Source organism: Pipistrellus kuhlii, unplaced genomic scaffold (genome assembly GCF_014108245.1).
Source record: "Pipistrellus kuhlii isolate mPipKuh1 unplaced genomic scaffold, mPipKuh1.p scaffold_m20_p_13, whole genome shotgun sequence".
Taxonomy (NCBI): Eukaryota; Metazoa; Chordata; class Mammalia; order Chiroptera; family Vespertilionidae; genus Pipistrellus; species Pipistrellus kuhlii.
In genome coordinates, this window is record NW_023425438.1 from 13,149,851 (window position 1) to 13,163,428 (window position 13,578).

General features: G+C 62.2%; 1 protein-coding gene across 2 annotated transcripts; it reads right to left on the minus strand.

Moving 5' to 3' along the window:
• Positions 1–284: 284 nt before the first annotated feature.
• EMILIN1 (elastin microfibril interfacer 1) lies at positions 285–7,745 on the minus strand. Of its 2 annotated transcripts, XM_045580597.1 has the most exons (9): positions 7,401–7,745; positions 6,333–6,458; positions 5,693–5,913; positions 2,653–4,563; positions 2,175–2,291; positions 1,755–1,772; positions 1,494–1,631; positions 690–1,050; positions 285–659 (listed from the first exon to the last, which is right to left on the minus strand). In XM_045580597.1, exons 1-8 carry the CDS (start codon positions 7,568–7,570, stop codon positions 695–697), a joined length of 3,057 nt encoding a protein of 1,018 aa, XP_045436553.1. In that variant the 5' UTR covers positions 7,571–7,745; the 3' UTR covers positions 285–659; positions 690–694. The 2 variants fall into 2 exon arrangements, with proteins under 2 accessions (XP_045436553.1, XP_036290863.1); XM_036434970.2 differs by having other exon boundaries at positions 285–1,050.
• Between the last annotated feature and the right edge of the window lie 5,833 nt (positions 7,746–13,578).

Consider the following 13,578-nt stretch of genomic DNA (forward strand, 5'->3'; position numbering starts at 1 on the left):
CAGGGGCCCTGCCCCGCCCCGCCCGCTCCCGCACCAGCCACTGCCGCTGCGGCCCGGGGTCCCGCTAAGCTAAGCCGGAGCCCCGCCTCCGCCCGGAGGCCGCCAGGTGCGCGGCGCCGGTCACGTGACGGAGCTGCGCTCAGCGCCCCCTGGCGGACACCGGCGGGACGGGCGAGGCCGGGAAGAGGGTCCTGATGGGGCGCTGAGCCGCAGGCGCGGCCACCGCCCACGCGTCCATCGTGTGCTCCCATCCACCCCCGAACAGACTGAAGCAGACGGTGTGTTTTGTTTGTTTGTTTTGTTCTATTTTTTATAAAAACCAAATGTCTTTATTCCTGAATAGTTTAGTATGGCGGTGATTGGCGGAGCGCCTCAGCAGCGCCCTGGCACCCGGGGACTCGGCCTAGAAGCCGCTGGGGGAGCTTCTAGGGCCCAGGACCCGCTCCTCCGCAGTCCGGGGCCTGCGGGGGACAGCGATGGGGCTCAACGTCTGCACGAGGGGACCCCGGAGCCCCCACCTGACGCGCTCCGCTTGCAGGGAGGAGGATGCTCAGGGCACCTCTGCCGCGTTGGGTCTGGAGGCTGCGATGCACCCGGGGCTGGAGTGCCCCCCCCAACCCGCCCCCCATGGCTCTTTGGCGGCACAGACTCTTCAGGCCGGTCGGCCGGTTGGTCGGTCGGTCGGGCCCCCTGCCTACGCCTGCCCCAGGTCCAGGTCCGGGTCCAGGTCCAGGTCCCCGTAGAGCAGAGCTCCGCTGAACATGGTGAGCGGCTCCTCCGAGTGCGCCAGCTGCCCCATGACCAGGTCGATGCAGACCGTGTCGCCCGCCTGCAGCGGCAGGATGAGGCTGAAGACGCCCAGGGCGCCGGGGCTGGGCTGGCTCTCGGCCACCGGCTTGTTCTCCAGGCCCTCGGGCTCGTAGCCGCCCGAGTCGATGCGCGCCACGCCCTGGTTGGAGCGGGACAGGACGGCCTCCACCTTCTCGTGCCGGTGCCCGGTCAGCACGGCGCTCAGCAAGTAGCGCCCGGCCAGCGGCGCCGTGAACACGCCTGCGGGCAAGGTGGCAGCCAGTCAGGAGGGGGCAGGGGGCCGGGGCCCCCAGGCTTCGGACTCAGAGCTCCTGGGCTCGGGAGGGGCCTGCTGGGTCTTTTCACCGCTCCCCCCTCCCCACAAGCTCCAGGGCAGAGCTGGTGTTTTGCTCATTACCGCACCCCCAGCACTCAAAACAGAGCCTGGGCATGAGCTGCCCCCCTCCCCATAAAGCTGTGGAGCTAATGACTCCTCCCCTCGCACCCCAGCAGCCAGCCCAAGCTGTGGTGAGAACCGACAGATGAAGGGAAGACTAGGACCCTCCCCGACAGGAGCAGGGAGAGATCCCCCTTGTCTAAAGGGGGGGGGGGGATGAGGGTACCACTGCCTAAGCTCTCCCTCTCCACTGCACAACCCCCTCCCCGCTCCTCCCCCGGCCCAGCCGGCCCCCGACCCCGCTTACCGGTTACTGGGTCATAGAAGTCCCCATCGTTGACCAGGACTCTGTCGAAGGGCACTGTGCCTGGCTCAGACCTGGGCAAGCTCAGGGCGGCTGAAAAGGCCACCCGGGGCACAGGGGCTGCTGGAGCCCCCTCCTCTCCTGAGGGGGGGGGGGGTTGGGTGTCAGAGGAGATGGCCAGTTCCTTCCCCTCTGGAGCCTTTACCCCCAATCCTCCAACCCCTAGTTCAGTTCCCCTCCCTCCAGCCTCAAAGGAGAACTTACCTTGTTCACCTTGGGGACCTGTGAGAGGAGGAGGGAGGGGGGAGAAAGGGGGAGAGAAAGGGAGAGGGAGAGAAAGGCTCTAAGTCTTCTGCTGAGTCTGTCCGGCTGTGCTGGGTGCCATACAGACTTCCAAGCAGGGATGGGGGAATGGGTCCGCGCTGTCTAAGCCCTTGGCCTTTCACACCCACCTCAGCCCTGGGAGGCTCAGCCCCGTCTGCAGCTCAGCAGGGAGCCACCACACCCCGTCAGCCAGCACAGGGTCTATCCCAGGTCCTGGTCACTTCCCCGTCACCGTCAGCCATCCGGGACCCCATTCCTCCGCCCTCTCCCCACTCCCCGTCCAGCTCAAAGGGGCACGGCAAGCCTGGGGCTGCCCAGGGGGGTGGCGACCCTGCTGCCCAAGGGTCTCAGCCCACATACCTGGCGGCCCGCTGGGCCCCTCTAGTCCATCCTTGCCCGGAGGTCCTGGAGGCCCGGCGGGGCCCGGGGGGCCCTGTGCTCCCGGAGGCCCTGGGGGCCCAGCTTCGCCCGCAGGCCCTGCAGCGACAGAAGCCCGTTGTGGGAGAGCCACAAAAGGCATTTCCAAAAGACAAAGCGGTGATGGTTCCACGGACAGGGTGATGGGGCCCCTCGCTGCCCATGCCGGATGCCTGGCTGGCAGAGCAGCACCCCGCCCCCGCCCACAGCCACTGCCCCGTCTGAGCCGCCAGGGGGAGGCGGGAGTGGGGGCCTGGGATCATCGTTTGTGGATAAATCAGCCCCTGGGACAGGGGTGGGTCTGCAATTCATGCTGCTAAGCAGAGCACAGAACACGTAGAGGGGGTTAAGGCTGGGCTGTTGGGAGGGAGGGAGAAAGCGCTGGAAAGGGGTCCCTCCCACCCTCCTCTGGCCCCCTCACCGGTGAGGTCCCTCAGGCCGAGCTGGTGGAGCCGGTCCTCCAGGAGCAGCAGCGAGCTGTTCAGGGCCCCGAGCCGCCTGCCCAGGCCCGCCTGGCCCCCCAGCAGCTTCTCCAGCAGGGCGGCCTGGGTCTGGCTGGTGCTGTTGGTCTCCCGCAGCCCGGCCCAGAGCCCCGCCACATGCCTGGAAAGGCCCTCGCGTAGGCCCTGCAGCCCCCCGGCCACCGTGTCCAGCCGCTCACAGACGCCCTCCAGCCGGCCCAGCCGCCCCTCGAGGCTGGGGCACTGGCCGGCCTGCGCCTGCCCCTCCTCCAGGCCTCGGAAGCGCTCCTCGCTCTCCATGGCGTGCTCCGTGGCCTCCTGCTGCAGCCTGTTGATCTCGGAGATGATGCGGTCCTTGGTGGCCCCCAGGTCGGCCAGGTCGGCACCCTGGCCCTCCACCGTGGCCTGGAGCTCGTGCAGGGAGTCGTTGAAGGAGCTGACGGTGAGGATGACTTCGGAAAGCTCTCCCTGCAGGGCCTGCAGGGCTGAGCCCGAGCTGCCCCCAAACACGCTGAAGCCATCCAGAGGCCCACGGCTCGGCCCCCCGCCCCCCGGGCCGGCCCCCGGGCCCCGCGGGGGCAGCAGGGGGCAGGAGCAGCGCTCCACGCCATCCCGGAGGCGGCCCAGCTCCTCCTGGACCCCACCGCAGGCCCCACAGCCCTCGTCCCCGCGGGCCTGCAGCAGGCCCTCCAGCTGGCCCAGCCGCGCGGCCGTGAGGTTCAGCTGGAGGGTAAGCTCCGCCGCTGTCTCATCCTGAGTGTCCACGCGACCCTGGAGCTGGCCCACGACCCCTTGCAACCCGTCCAGCGTGGCCTGCCGCGCCTCCCCGGCCGCTCCCACCTTGTGCAGGCCGGAGATGACCAGCCGCAGCTGCCCCTCGCCGTCCAGCACCCGGCGCTCCAAGGCACTGAGGGTCTCGCTGACCTGGGAGTCCTTCTCCCCCAGGGCCCCAGAGCAGAGCTGCCCACACGCCTGCACGGCCCCTGCCACCTGCTCCTCCAGCAGGTCCAGCCGCCCGCCCACCTCCTTGCTCACGTTGGCCAGCAGCCCCTCCAGCCGCTCTATCCGGCCCCGGGCAGCAGGCAGCCAGTGGCTCAGTCCCCCGGGACGTCCGGGCCGGCCCTCCTCCTGCTCCTGCGAGGGACCCAGGGTGGAGTTGAACCGGTCTTCCAGGCGGGAGAGGCGGGATGCGAGGCTGGTGTAGCCTGGGGGGTGGCCCCCCTGCCCGGCGGCGCCGCCCAGCTCGGCGCCCCTCCGCCCGCTCAGCACGGTCACCGAACCGGCCACGACCTCCAGCCTCCGCTCCAGCTCCGCCAGCCGCCGGCCCAGCTCGGGCGGGCAGCATTCCTGCGGGGGCCTGCGGCCCTGCCCGGCCAGCTGCCGCTGCCGCTCCTCCAGCAGCTTCTCCAGCCTTCGCAGCCGCTCCCGGTCCTCCTGCTGCTGCCGGCGGAAGCCATCGAGCCCGGCCAGGCACACGGAGCAGGACTCCTGCAGCCGCCGCTCCAGCTCCCGCAGCTGCTCCTCGCTGGGGCCGGGAGCGGGTGGGGCGGGGGTCAGGGCTCTGCCACCACCTCCACCACCTCCACCGTGATGGCTGTTGAGCCGGCCCAGCTCCTGGTCGTGGGTGGAGACACGCTTGTCCAGGTGCTGCAGCTGCTGCTGGATCTCGCTGAGGGTTTCGTGCACACCGGGGCGGGCAGCTGCGTCTGCCGGCTGCTGCCTGCCGTTAAAGGCCGTCTCCACGGCCTTCTGGACGTCCTCCACCAGGCGCCCGCTCAGCCCCTGCAGGACACCTCGGAGGCCCTGCAGCTCCTTAGTCAGGCTCTGGACCTGCTCCTCCAGCTGCTGCACCTTCTCTGACTCCCCAGGACCTGGCGGAGAGGAGAAGACATAAGGCGGAGGGCCTGGACTCAGTGCCTACCTCCCAGGAGCAACTCCAGCAAGAGGTCAGAGGTCCTAACTGATTTGACTGTGGCTTAGCGGGGAGATTTGGGCAAGAAAAGACAGGAACTCTCATTTCACTGAATGCCTCCTCAAGGCCAGATCTTTCCCCCTTACAGCACTCCATTAACTCTTCCCATTTTGTCGAGTGGGAAACAGGGGACCAGGGAGTCTAAGTAAACTGGGCCATGGATTACAAGTTAAATAAGCGGCAGAGCCAAGTTTCAAACCCAGATCATCCGTCTGACCACCCAGCCCATGTCCTTTCACCGTCCAAGGGCCTCTTAACTTTATGGAAAGGGTTTCCTTGTCTGTGTGACACTGCCACTCCCAGCGCAAGTGAAGTGGGAACGCGGGGAGGCTCTGTGGCCTGCAGGACAGCGCCCCCTCCTGGGCAGCTCCTCTCCACACCACCACGGGACACAAATGAGGTTCTGTGGCCAGCCTCTGGGGGCTCTGGCTGGCTGAGGGGAGAGTCAGCCAGAAGTTCCTGTTTCCATAATTACAACATGGCTTGCTCCCTGGCAAGCAAACACAGCACATCCGCAGGGCCCAGCACACTGGGGAGGGAAAGCAACAGGGACCGCTGCATTCTGGGACCTGCAGTCTCCAGAGGCCAGGGAGGGGCCTGGGACCTGTAGTTGGGTTGCAGTGCATGCTGGGACTTGTAGTCTCAACAGTCTGTCCCCTTGCTTGGACCAAGCTTCTGAAGGAATTCCCCCTTCTTGCCACAGCTGTTCCCAACTAGGAAGTATCTTGGCCACATGTGGGCACGTGTAAGCACATTCACTTTCTCTGCCTCCTTTTCCTCTGGTCCCTCTCAATCTCTCCGTCTCCGTCTGGTGTACATACATACACACACACACACACACACACACACAGACAGGGAATCTCAGAGATCTCTTTAACTCTTTTCTGTCCCTTTTTTCTGACTTGGAACATGGGGGTTTTCCTTAGCCAAAACCGGTTTGGCTCAGTGGAACATGGGGGTTTCCCTCAGCAGCCTGGTCCCACGTTCTCTGCCCAGCACCATTTCCCCACCAGGGTTCCCACACTCACCTTCGCCCCCTAGTCCACTCAGGTGGCTCCCGGCACTGGAGCCGGAGAGGTTGGGGCGGCCGGGCCGTGGCCGGGGGCGTGGCGTGGTGGGCGCGGGACCCAGCACGGGGGCAGGATTCTCAGCACAGTCATCACCCCCGTATCCCTGACAGCACCTCCACTCCATGTCCGTCACTGTCTTGTAGGCCACGCGGTAGCGGGGACGGAGGAAGCTGCGGTACCTGGGAGAGGTGGAGGGAAGGCTCTTGACTCCCCCCTGCGCTGCCAGCGACCGTGGCCCCTGCCTCGGAGATGGGCAGCTGCTGGTGGGCAAGGCCTGTCCCTCAGGCTGGGTCCCCCTCGCTGTTCAGCATGTGGTCTTGCTCAGCTGACAGCTGTCAGCTAGCTCGTTGGCCAAGGGCCAAACCGCTGCTCTCCCTCGGCTGTCCTGTGCTGGAGCCTTGAACTCCTCTCCCCGAGAAGGCATGTAGAGGCTGGCAGAGTGCTCTAGTGAAGGGTGCCCACCCGCCACACTGCTGCCTCTGCATCTCCTCAGAATGGCTCTGTCGGAAGCCCCCGGTCCCGCCCCTGGCTACCTGCTTGGGACACATTCCCGGAGCTGGCCGCCCCCACCACGCACCCACTCCCCAGCCGGGCTCACATGATGCTGCGGGGACACTGGGGCTGGCCCCAGCCGCAGGGCTGGTAGTCGGGCTTGACGAAGGTCTCTACTCCATCCTCCAGCACACAGCTCACGGTCCGAGTCACCACGAAGGCACACCAGTTCCTGCAGGCACAACCCCGGTAGGCCCAACAGCCAGGGACACACGCCCCGAAGGGGCCCAGGGCCACCCGAGAGCCCGAGGGAGGGTCAAAGGGTGAAGGGCCTGGGGGACCCTCGGGCGGGAGCGGGGCTCTGGCGGGGCCAGCTCCCCCACGCCTTCCTGTCCGCCCTGAAGTCGATAAAGACTTTTCAAGACAGGAGCGGAGGCGCAGAACGGAAAACCACAGCTCTGAGAAGTGGATCCTCACGGCCGGGGAGGGGGGTCCCGGGGAGCCTCTGGATTCACCCATTCATTCAGGTCCCTTTTCGGTCTCATGTCTCAGTCTGGCGTGGCCGGTGTGAGCCGGCCGGCCGGCTGGGGCCCTCTGGGGATTCCCAGGATGCTGGCTTCCACCCGCCCCTCAGGGGAGAGGCCCCGCAGGCAGGGGGCCAGCTCAGGGTTAAGCAGAGAATAAGCCATTGATGAGCCCTGTCCCTCAGGGCGTCTGCTGGCCTCTGATCTGTGTCGGCTGGAGAGGCCGAAGGAAGCACAGCAAAAGCGTGTCAGAATCACGGGTCCCTGGAGGGGCTGAGGAAGCCCTAGGAAGGGAGGGGAGGGCTGCCGAGGACCCCAGGCTGGCATGCAGGGCAGGAAGGCCCCGCCAGGCCCCTCAGGTCACCTCCCTGGACACCTCACTGCAGGTCCCACGGGGAGGCCCAGGGAGCTGTGCCCCTGGGGTTAGACAAGAGGACCTATCTATTCAGGGGGGCGGGGGGACAGCACCCAGCAGGAAGGTGGGATCGTGAGGAGCCATCTGATGGATGGGCTTCCTCTCCCTCTCTCCCCTGCATTGGGGAGACCGCTCAGGAGAGGGTAGCCAAAGTGGGGTACCCACTTCTGACCCCCCCCCCCCCCTCCCCGCTACCATCAGCCCCGGGCTGGGACCCTCTTCACCAGACACTTACCTGTGGCGGCTGGCAGGCCGAGGGGCGCTCTGGGCCTGGGGCCCCCCAGGGCTGAGGGCCCCACCGTTCCCCGTGTAGAGGCTGTACCCGCGCGGGGGGTAGCTAGCTGCCCCCACGGCTGAGGTCAGCAGGCAACAGAGGTAGCAGCTCCAGAGGGTCCTGGGGGCCATGGCGGGGCGCTCGGCCGTGGCCCTCAGAGGCACATCCCGCCCGATCACCGGCGCCTCTGCCCGGAGCGGGGATGCCCGCAGCTCCGAGGCGGGGTCCTGTCCCCAGCTTCCTGCCAGCAGCCCCCAGCCGCACGCCTCCTCCTTGGCCTCCTGGCCTGACCCCTCTCCCACTCCTCCTCCCGCCTCGGGCTCCCGCCTGTCCCTCCCTCGGTTCCTTCCGCTCTCCTCTTCTCCACCTCTGAGGGGAGTTTGTTCTCCGTGCCCCCGGGCCTCCTGCGCCGGGTCCCTGCCCCTCTCGGATGCTGCTTCCTGGGCCTCCGCCCCCTGCCCCCCCCGCCGGCCCTCCTCTGGTCTCCTTATCCGTTTTCCCCAATGACTGGGTCCTGGGGGTGACAGGACTTTACCCCTGTGGCCGTTCAGAGGCGCAAGAGTGGCTGTGTGGGGCGGGCCCTGGCCTCCTGCCTCCCTCTCTTGCTCAGTCCCCTCCCTTCCCCCCTGTCTGGCTGGCGGTCCAGCCTCCCCTTTCCTCCCCCCACCTCTCCAACCATCGTGCGCCACATCTGCTTCTAGTTAACTCCGGGAAAGAGGGGGGAAAAGAGGAAAAACAGAAATGTGGAGTTGCCGCCGGGCTCGGAGCCAGCCTCTCAGACGGGCCACATGGAGCGGAGCCGGGGCCAGGGCTGGGGAGGAGGCCCAGGGCTGGCCGCTGAGCGGGGGAACAGGAGCTGAAGCCACAGCTCCCCTGGGCCAGGGCAGGCCTCTCCTGGGAGAGGAGACCTGGCAGCAGGGGGGCGGGGGAGGGGGGGGCACCAAAGATAGAGGAAGAGGGGAGGACTGCAGAGAGAGAAGAGCTTGGAGGCTCAGCAGAATATCACTCACCATCCATTCCAGCTCCCTCCTTTTATGGAAGTGAAAATTGAGGCTCAGAGAGGGAAAGGAACTTGTCCAAGGTAACACAGCAAGTCAAGAGCAGAGCTGAGATTAAAAATCTAAGTACCGCCAAGACCAGTTTGGCTCAGTGGATAGAGCGTCGGCCTGTGGACTGAAGGGTCCCAGGTTCAATTCCGGTCAAGCACATGTACCTTGGTTGTGGACACATCCTCAGTGGGGGGGTTGTGCAGGAGGCAGCTGATCGATGTATGTTTCTAACTCTCTATCCCTCTCCCTTACACTCTATCAATAAAATATACTTTTAAAAAAATCTAAATCTAAATACCTAGTAGTGACTTGGGAGAAAAAGGAGAATAGGAGAGAGGGCTGCTGGGCCAGGGAAAAGGAAAAGGACTCCACCGAGGCGGGCGGGAAATTCAGAGAAGCCGGAAGAGGAAGAAAGGAGGCTGGAAATGGGGGAGCAACCTTGTCAAGCATGGAGACCTTGAACAAGAGGGGGCTCTCATTCCAAGAAGGCCACATGAATGTGGGTCCCAGACGAGTCTTGGTGAGGGTCTGGCCGTAAGTAGCGGAGGGAAGGGAGGGAGGTGAATGGAGCCCTACTACACAGGGAAGGAAGTCACTCCCTCGCACGGAGGCAAGTCTGCTAGCTTAGCCTCTGTGGTAGGTGGGGACTGATAGGACTCGGCGTCAGCCTGACCGACAGGCAGCGCCTCGGATCTGTCAGCGGGCCCCTCTTCTCCATCAGCCGGCCCCTCTCCGCCACCTGGCCGCAGTGCCGTGTCCTGGGCCAGGTCCCTGAGTGGAGGGACACTTGGGAGGCTGAGCGAGCGGAAGGACTAGGAGACGCTGTGCTGAGCGCCGTGGAGGCGCCCAGGTGCAGAGGCTTGTCTGTATGACTCAGGAAGGAGCAGCTGGGGCTGTTGAGGAATGAGACGCAAGCTCCAAAACAGAAACTAAGACAACGCAGGATGGACAGCGGGCCTAGGGGGCCAGCAAACGGAGGAGGCTGGGTAAGAGGAGCGGGAAGACAGCGGCTTCTGGGAAGTCAGAAAAGAGTCAGAGGTTGGGAAATGCGGTCTTCCTCAGCTTCCCCTTCTACAACTTGGGAGTAATGACCGTGCCCCCTTCCCAGGCCTGTCTGTGCGGGTTAACACGCAGAGTTTAGAATGCTGCCTGGCACGGGGTAAATGCCCAGCTCACTTTTATTTGTGTCAAGAAGGAGCATAGAAAGTCAGGGAAGTTGAGTGTGGAAAAATCAGGGTGCGACTCAGATGACTGGCTAAGGGCCTGGGCTGCGCGATGTTGAGGAGGGGATCCGTACACGCAGGGAGAAGACTCAGCAAGCACAGCGGGCAGGGTGTGAGGGCCTGAGGAGGCTGGCTCCGGCGCCTCTCTGAGCATGTTATCACTCTGAGCAGGTCCAGGGACTCCCCTGGGGTCTGTTGTCCGAGGTCCCTTCCGAGCGCTGCCCTGCGGAGCGGTGCAGAGCTGAGGGAGAAGGCTGTGCCGGCGGCATGGCGATGGCCTGGGTGCCAGGGGAGCCGGTGAAGGGAGACACCAGCGAAGATGCCGGGGTTCTGGCAGGATGGGGAGGATGAGAAGAGGAGCAGGTTTGGAGGAAAGATGACCTTCATTTAAACACACAGGCCTTGCCCTGGCCAGTTTGGCTCAGTGGATAGAGCATTGGCCTGAGGACCGAAGGGTCCCGGATTTGATTCCGGTCAAGGGCATGTACCTTGGTTGCAGGCTCCTTCCTGGCCCAGGCCCTGGTTGGGGGTTGTGCAGGAGGCAACCAATCAATACATTTCTCTCACATCAACGTTTCTCTCTGTGTTTCTCTCTCTCTGCCACTCTCCCTAAAAATCAATGAAAAATGTCCTCAGGTGAGGATTGGGGGAAAAAGGAGGAGGAGGAGGAGGAGGAGGAGGAGCAGCAGCAGCAGCAGCAGCAGAAGAAGAAAATAAACATACAGGCCTTTAGCTTTATTAGGCTTCACAGATTTTGGTGTTTTTTTTTTACAAATAGAAAATGTTACACATTTTTACAAATGTACTTCCTTCACCAGCAAAAGCATTAGGACTCGCTTTATTGCAATATTCACTTTATCGCGGTGGTTAGGAACTGAGCCCGCAGTTTCTCCGAGGTAGACCTGTGCTGAGTTTGAGAGTAACACATCTCAATAGAAATAAACGTCCAGGAGATGATTCAAAACGTGGATCTTGATTCTGGGAACCATTCGCAGGGCAGTGGCTGGAAGCCCTGAGAGGATGCCACCAAATCTTCAATGTGACTGAGTGGTTTGCCTCTGAGGTCCTCCGTACCAGAGAGGACCCTGAGGGCGGGGAGCAAGGCAACAAGAAGATGGGACGGCGAAAGTAAGCACTGGAGCCGACAGATAAGGGAGCCTGTGGCTGCCCTTAGAGGTGTCGGACGGAGATCCCGATTTCAAAGCTGCTGCCGGTGGAAGGTTGCGGCTTCATCCTGGGTCTCGGCCTCAGTTCTAGGCCCTGGCTCTGGCAGGAAGCCAACCCACTTCCTCTCTAGGTTGTCCTGGCTACTGCTGTGGCCTTTCTTTCTCTGTTTTTCCCCCTCTTCTCCCCCTCGGGAGGCTCCTGCAACCCGAGGAGTCATCCCAGCCATCTTGCCGCTGGCCCCTAAGTTTAAAAACTGGTTATATTTTAAGTGTGTCAAGTCAGAAATGTTGGCTTTGAAACACAATTGCAGTGCTGCATATCATTTAGCCCTATCGTTAGGGGCCGAGACCTAGGGGCTGACGTGGATGTTTTTGAAACATCAAGTCCATCAGCGGCTCCGGGTCCACTGGGAGGCCCGGGGTGTTGGGCAAGGGGCGGCAGCGGAGACTGAGATGAGGGAGAACGCGGTGGTGGCTGCAGTGGTGGTACTGGCAAATAGCCACAAATTTCCAAAGTGATTGGAATTCTCGAGGTCAACTAGGCTGAGTCCCCGGGGCAATAGGGCAGTATCTATTTTATAACCTCTCCGAGATGGGGAATTTCCAAGGGTCTAGTGCCGATGGGCAAACTTGGCTCTACCTCGCAACTCATTCAGTCAACCACCACTAACCGAGCAACGAGCTCGGGCCCAGGGCCAGGTTAGGGGACACCATCGTAGTAAGGAACATTATGTCTAAGCCTCTGTCAGAAGATCAACATTGAGAGGGGGAAGAGGGAGGGGGGATAATAAGAATTAGGCCTTGCAAACCCAGACGGGAATTCAAACTTGGGACTCTTGAGCAAAAGTCTCCTCCTCCAATGCATACATTTCCTTTTCCTTCCAGCCCTCTGCCAGGTGCAGTTCTTTAGGTACCACCCCCCCTGGACTCAGGGTTCAGCCCCCTTCTCCCAAGTCTTGCTGATTTTTTTCCCCTCCTGAGTCTAATTCTAAAATCATCTTTTTCTTTTTTCTAAAAATATATTTTATTGTTTTTTTTCTTTTTTCTTTACAGAGAGGAAGAGAGAGGAATAGAGAGCTAGAAACATCGATGCAAGAGAAACATCCATCAGCTGCCTCTTGCACACTTCCCACTGGGGATGTGGCCGCAACCAAGGTACATACATGCCCTTGACCGGAATGGAACCTGGGACCTTTTAGTCCACAGGCCTACACCCTATCCACTGAGCCAAACCGGTTTCGGCAAATCATCTTTTCCTTGAAAATGTCACACTAATCACAAAGAGGAAGCTGCACATGTGCCCCCTCCGGGTCCTCTTCCTCCTCCAAGTCTTTACAGGACGGAGCTGTGCCCATCTCGTTTCCCAGAGACTCTTCTACCCCAGCTGTTTTCAAGCTTCGTTCGTCCTTAGCCGCATCTAGTTTTGTCCTGGAGACCATTTCTGTTCCTCCAGGCACCAGGCCAAGTGACCCATTCAAGGCTGATAAAGTGTCAGTGACCTAGGCACAGGAAGTGGTGGGAGGTGAAGGACATTTCTGGAGGGCTCTAAAATAACTCCTTTCCCTCGTGTCCCTGACCCAGGACAACCTGCTGATTCCAGATACGTCAGCGGCTCTGGGCTCGCTGGACTAGAGGAAAGAGAATCAGGCGACACCGTCTCTGACCGGTGGTAGAACATCAATCGCCGTCTGGGCCTCAGTTTCCTGCTTTGTGAAAGGATCTTAGAGGCACCCTCCCGCACTGATGGGCTGGGAGACGGCACCTGGCTCGGCTGGTCTCCGGGCAGCCTTGAAAAGCTGAGGCACCTCATGTCACTGGCAGTCTGGACAGCCTGCTTTCCAGGATCCAGTTCTGTTTCCAATAGTAGTTCTCAGACCTGCTTGGACTTGAATCTGCTTCGGGTTTCCAGGAGACACGAAGCCTAATGTGTGTAATCCTTTAAGACCTAGACCCTCCTTCTCCCAGAGCAGAGCTGGGAACGGACTGGCCCTTTGAGGAAATGCATTCTGGGGGTTCCAGGTTATATGGAGGGGACATGGGCTTGGGACTCTAAATAGGAAACTTCTGGAAGATACTGGGTGAGGGCTGGGGTGAGTGGGAAGGCCAAAGGAGCTAGGTTACTCAAGGCAGAGCCTGAGCTTAGGAGTTACCAGACCAGAGCACGGAGGACAAGCTGGTGACGGTCCCAGGCCCGGGAAGGCCAGTCTGGGCGATGCACACCAGCTCACTGTACACACAGGCGGCAAGCCGGTCCCCTCACCCAGCTGTTCCAGCCCCATAGGAACTCCTGTAGTTTTCTTTGGCTCAGAGGCAGCAGCGTCCCCTGAGCCCGGGCCCCCCTCTACCACAAAGCAACTGGCTTCCATTACCCCTGTCAGCTCCAGCCCAGCCCCCCGCCCAGCCTGGCTCAGTGCCGTTCCCTTTTATGGTGAAGCTGAGGGAAGGGAAAGCAAGGGGTGAGGATGGAGCAGTTTCTGGCTTGGCAGAGGGTTATTGAGCCTCGGAGTGCTTCTCCCCTCACCAGACCCTGGACATCTACCCCCAGTCATCTTTATTCTTTCTCCTCCGTGACCCTGCTCTGCTCTGCTCGGAACCCACGGCCCCCCTTGCTGATCCCAGCCATTCCTCCCCCCTTCCCTTCCCTCACATCCAGGGGGTGATTTCCCACTTGGCCCAAGTCCCACGGTTTGGGTTTAGGTTT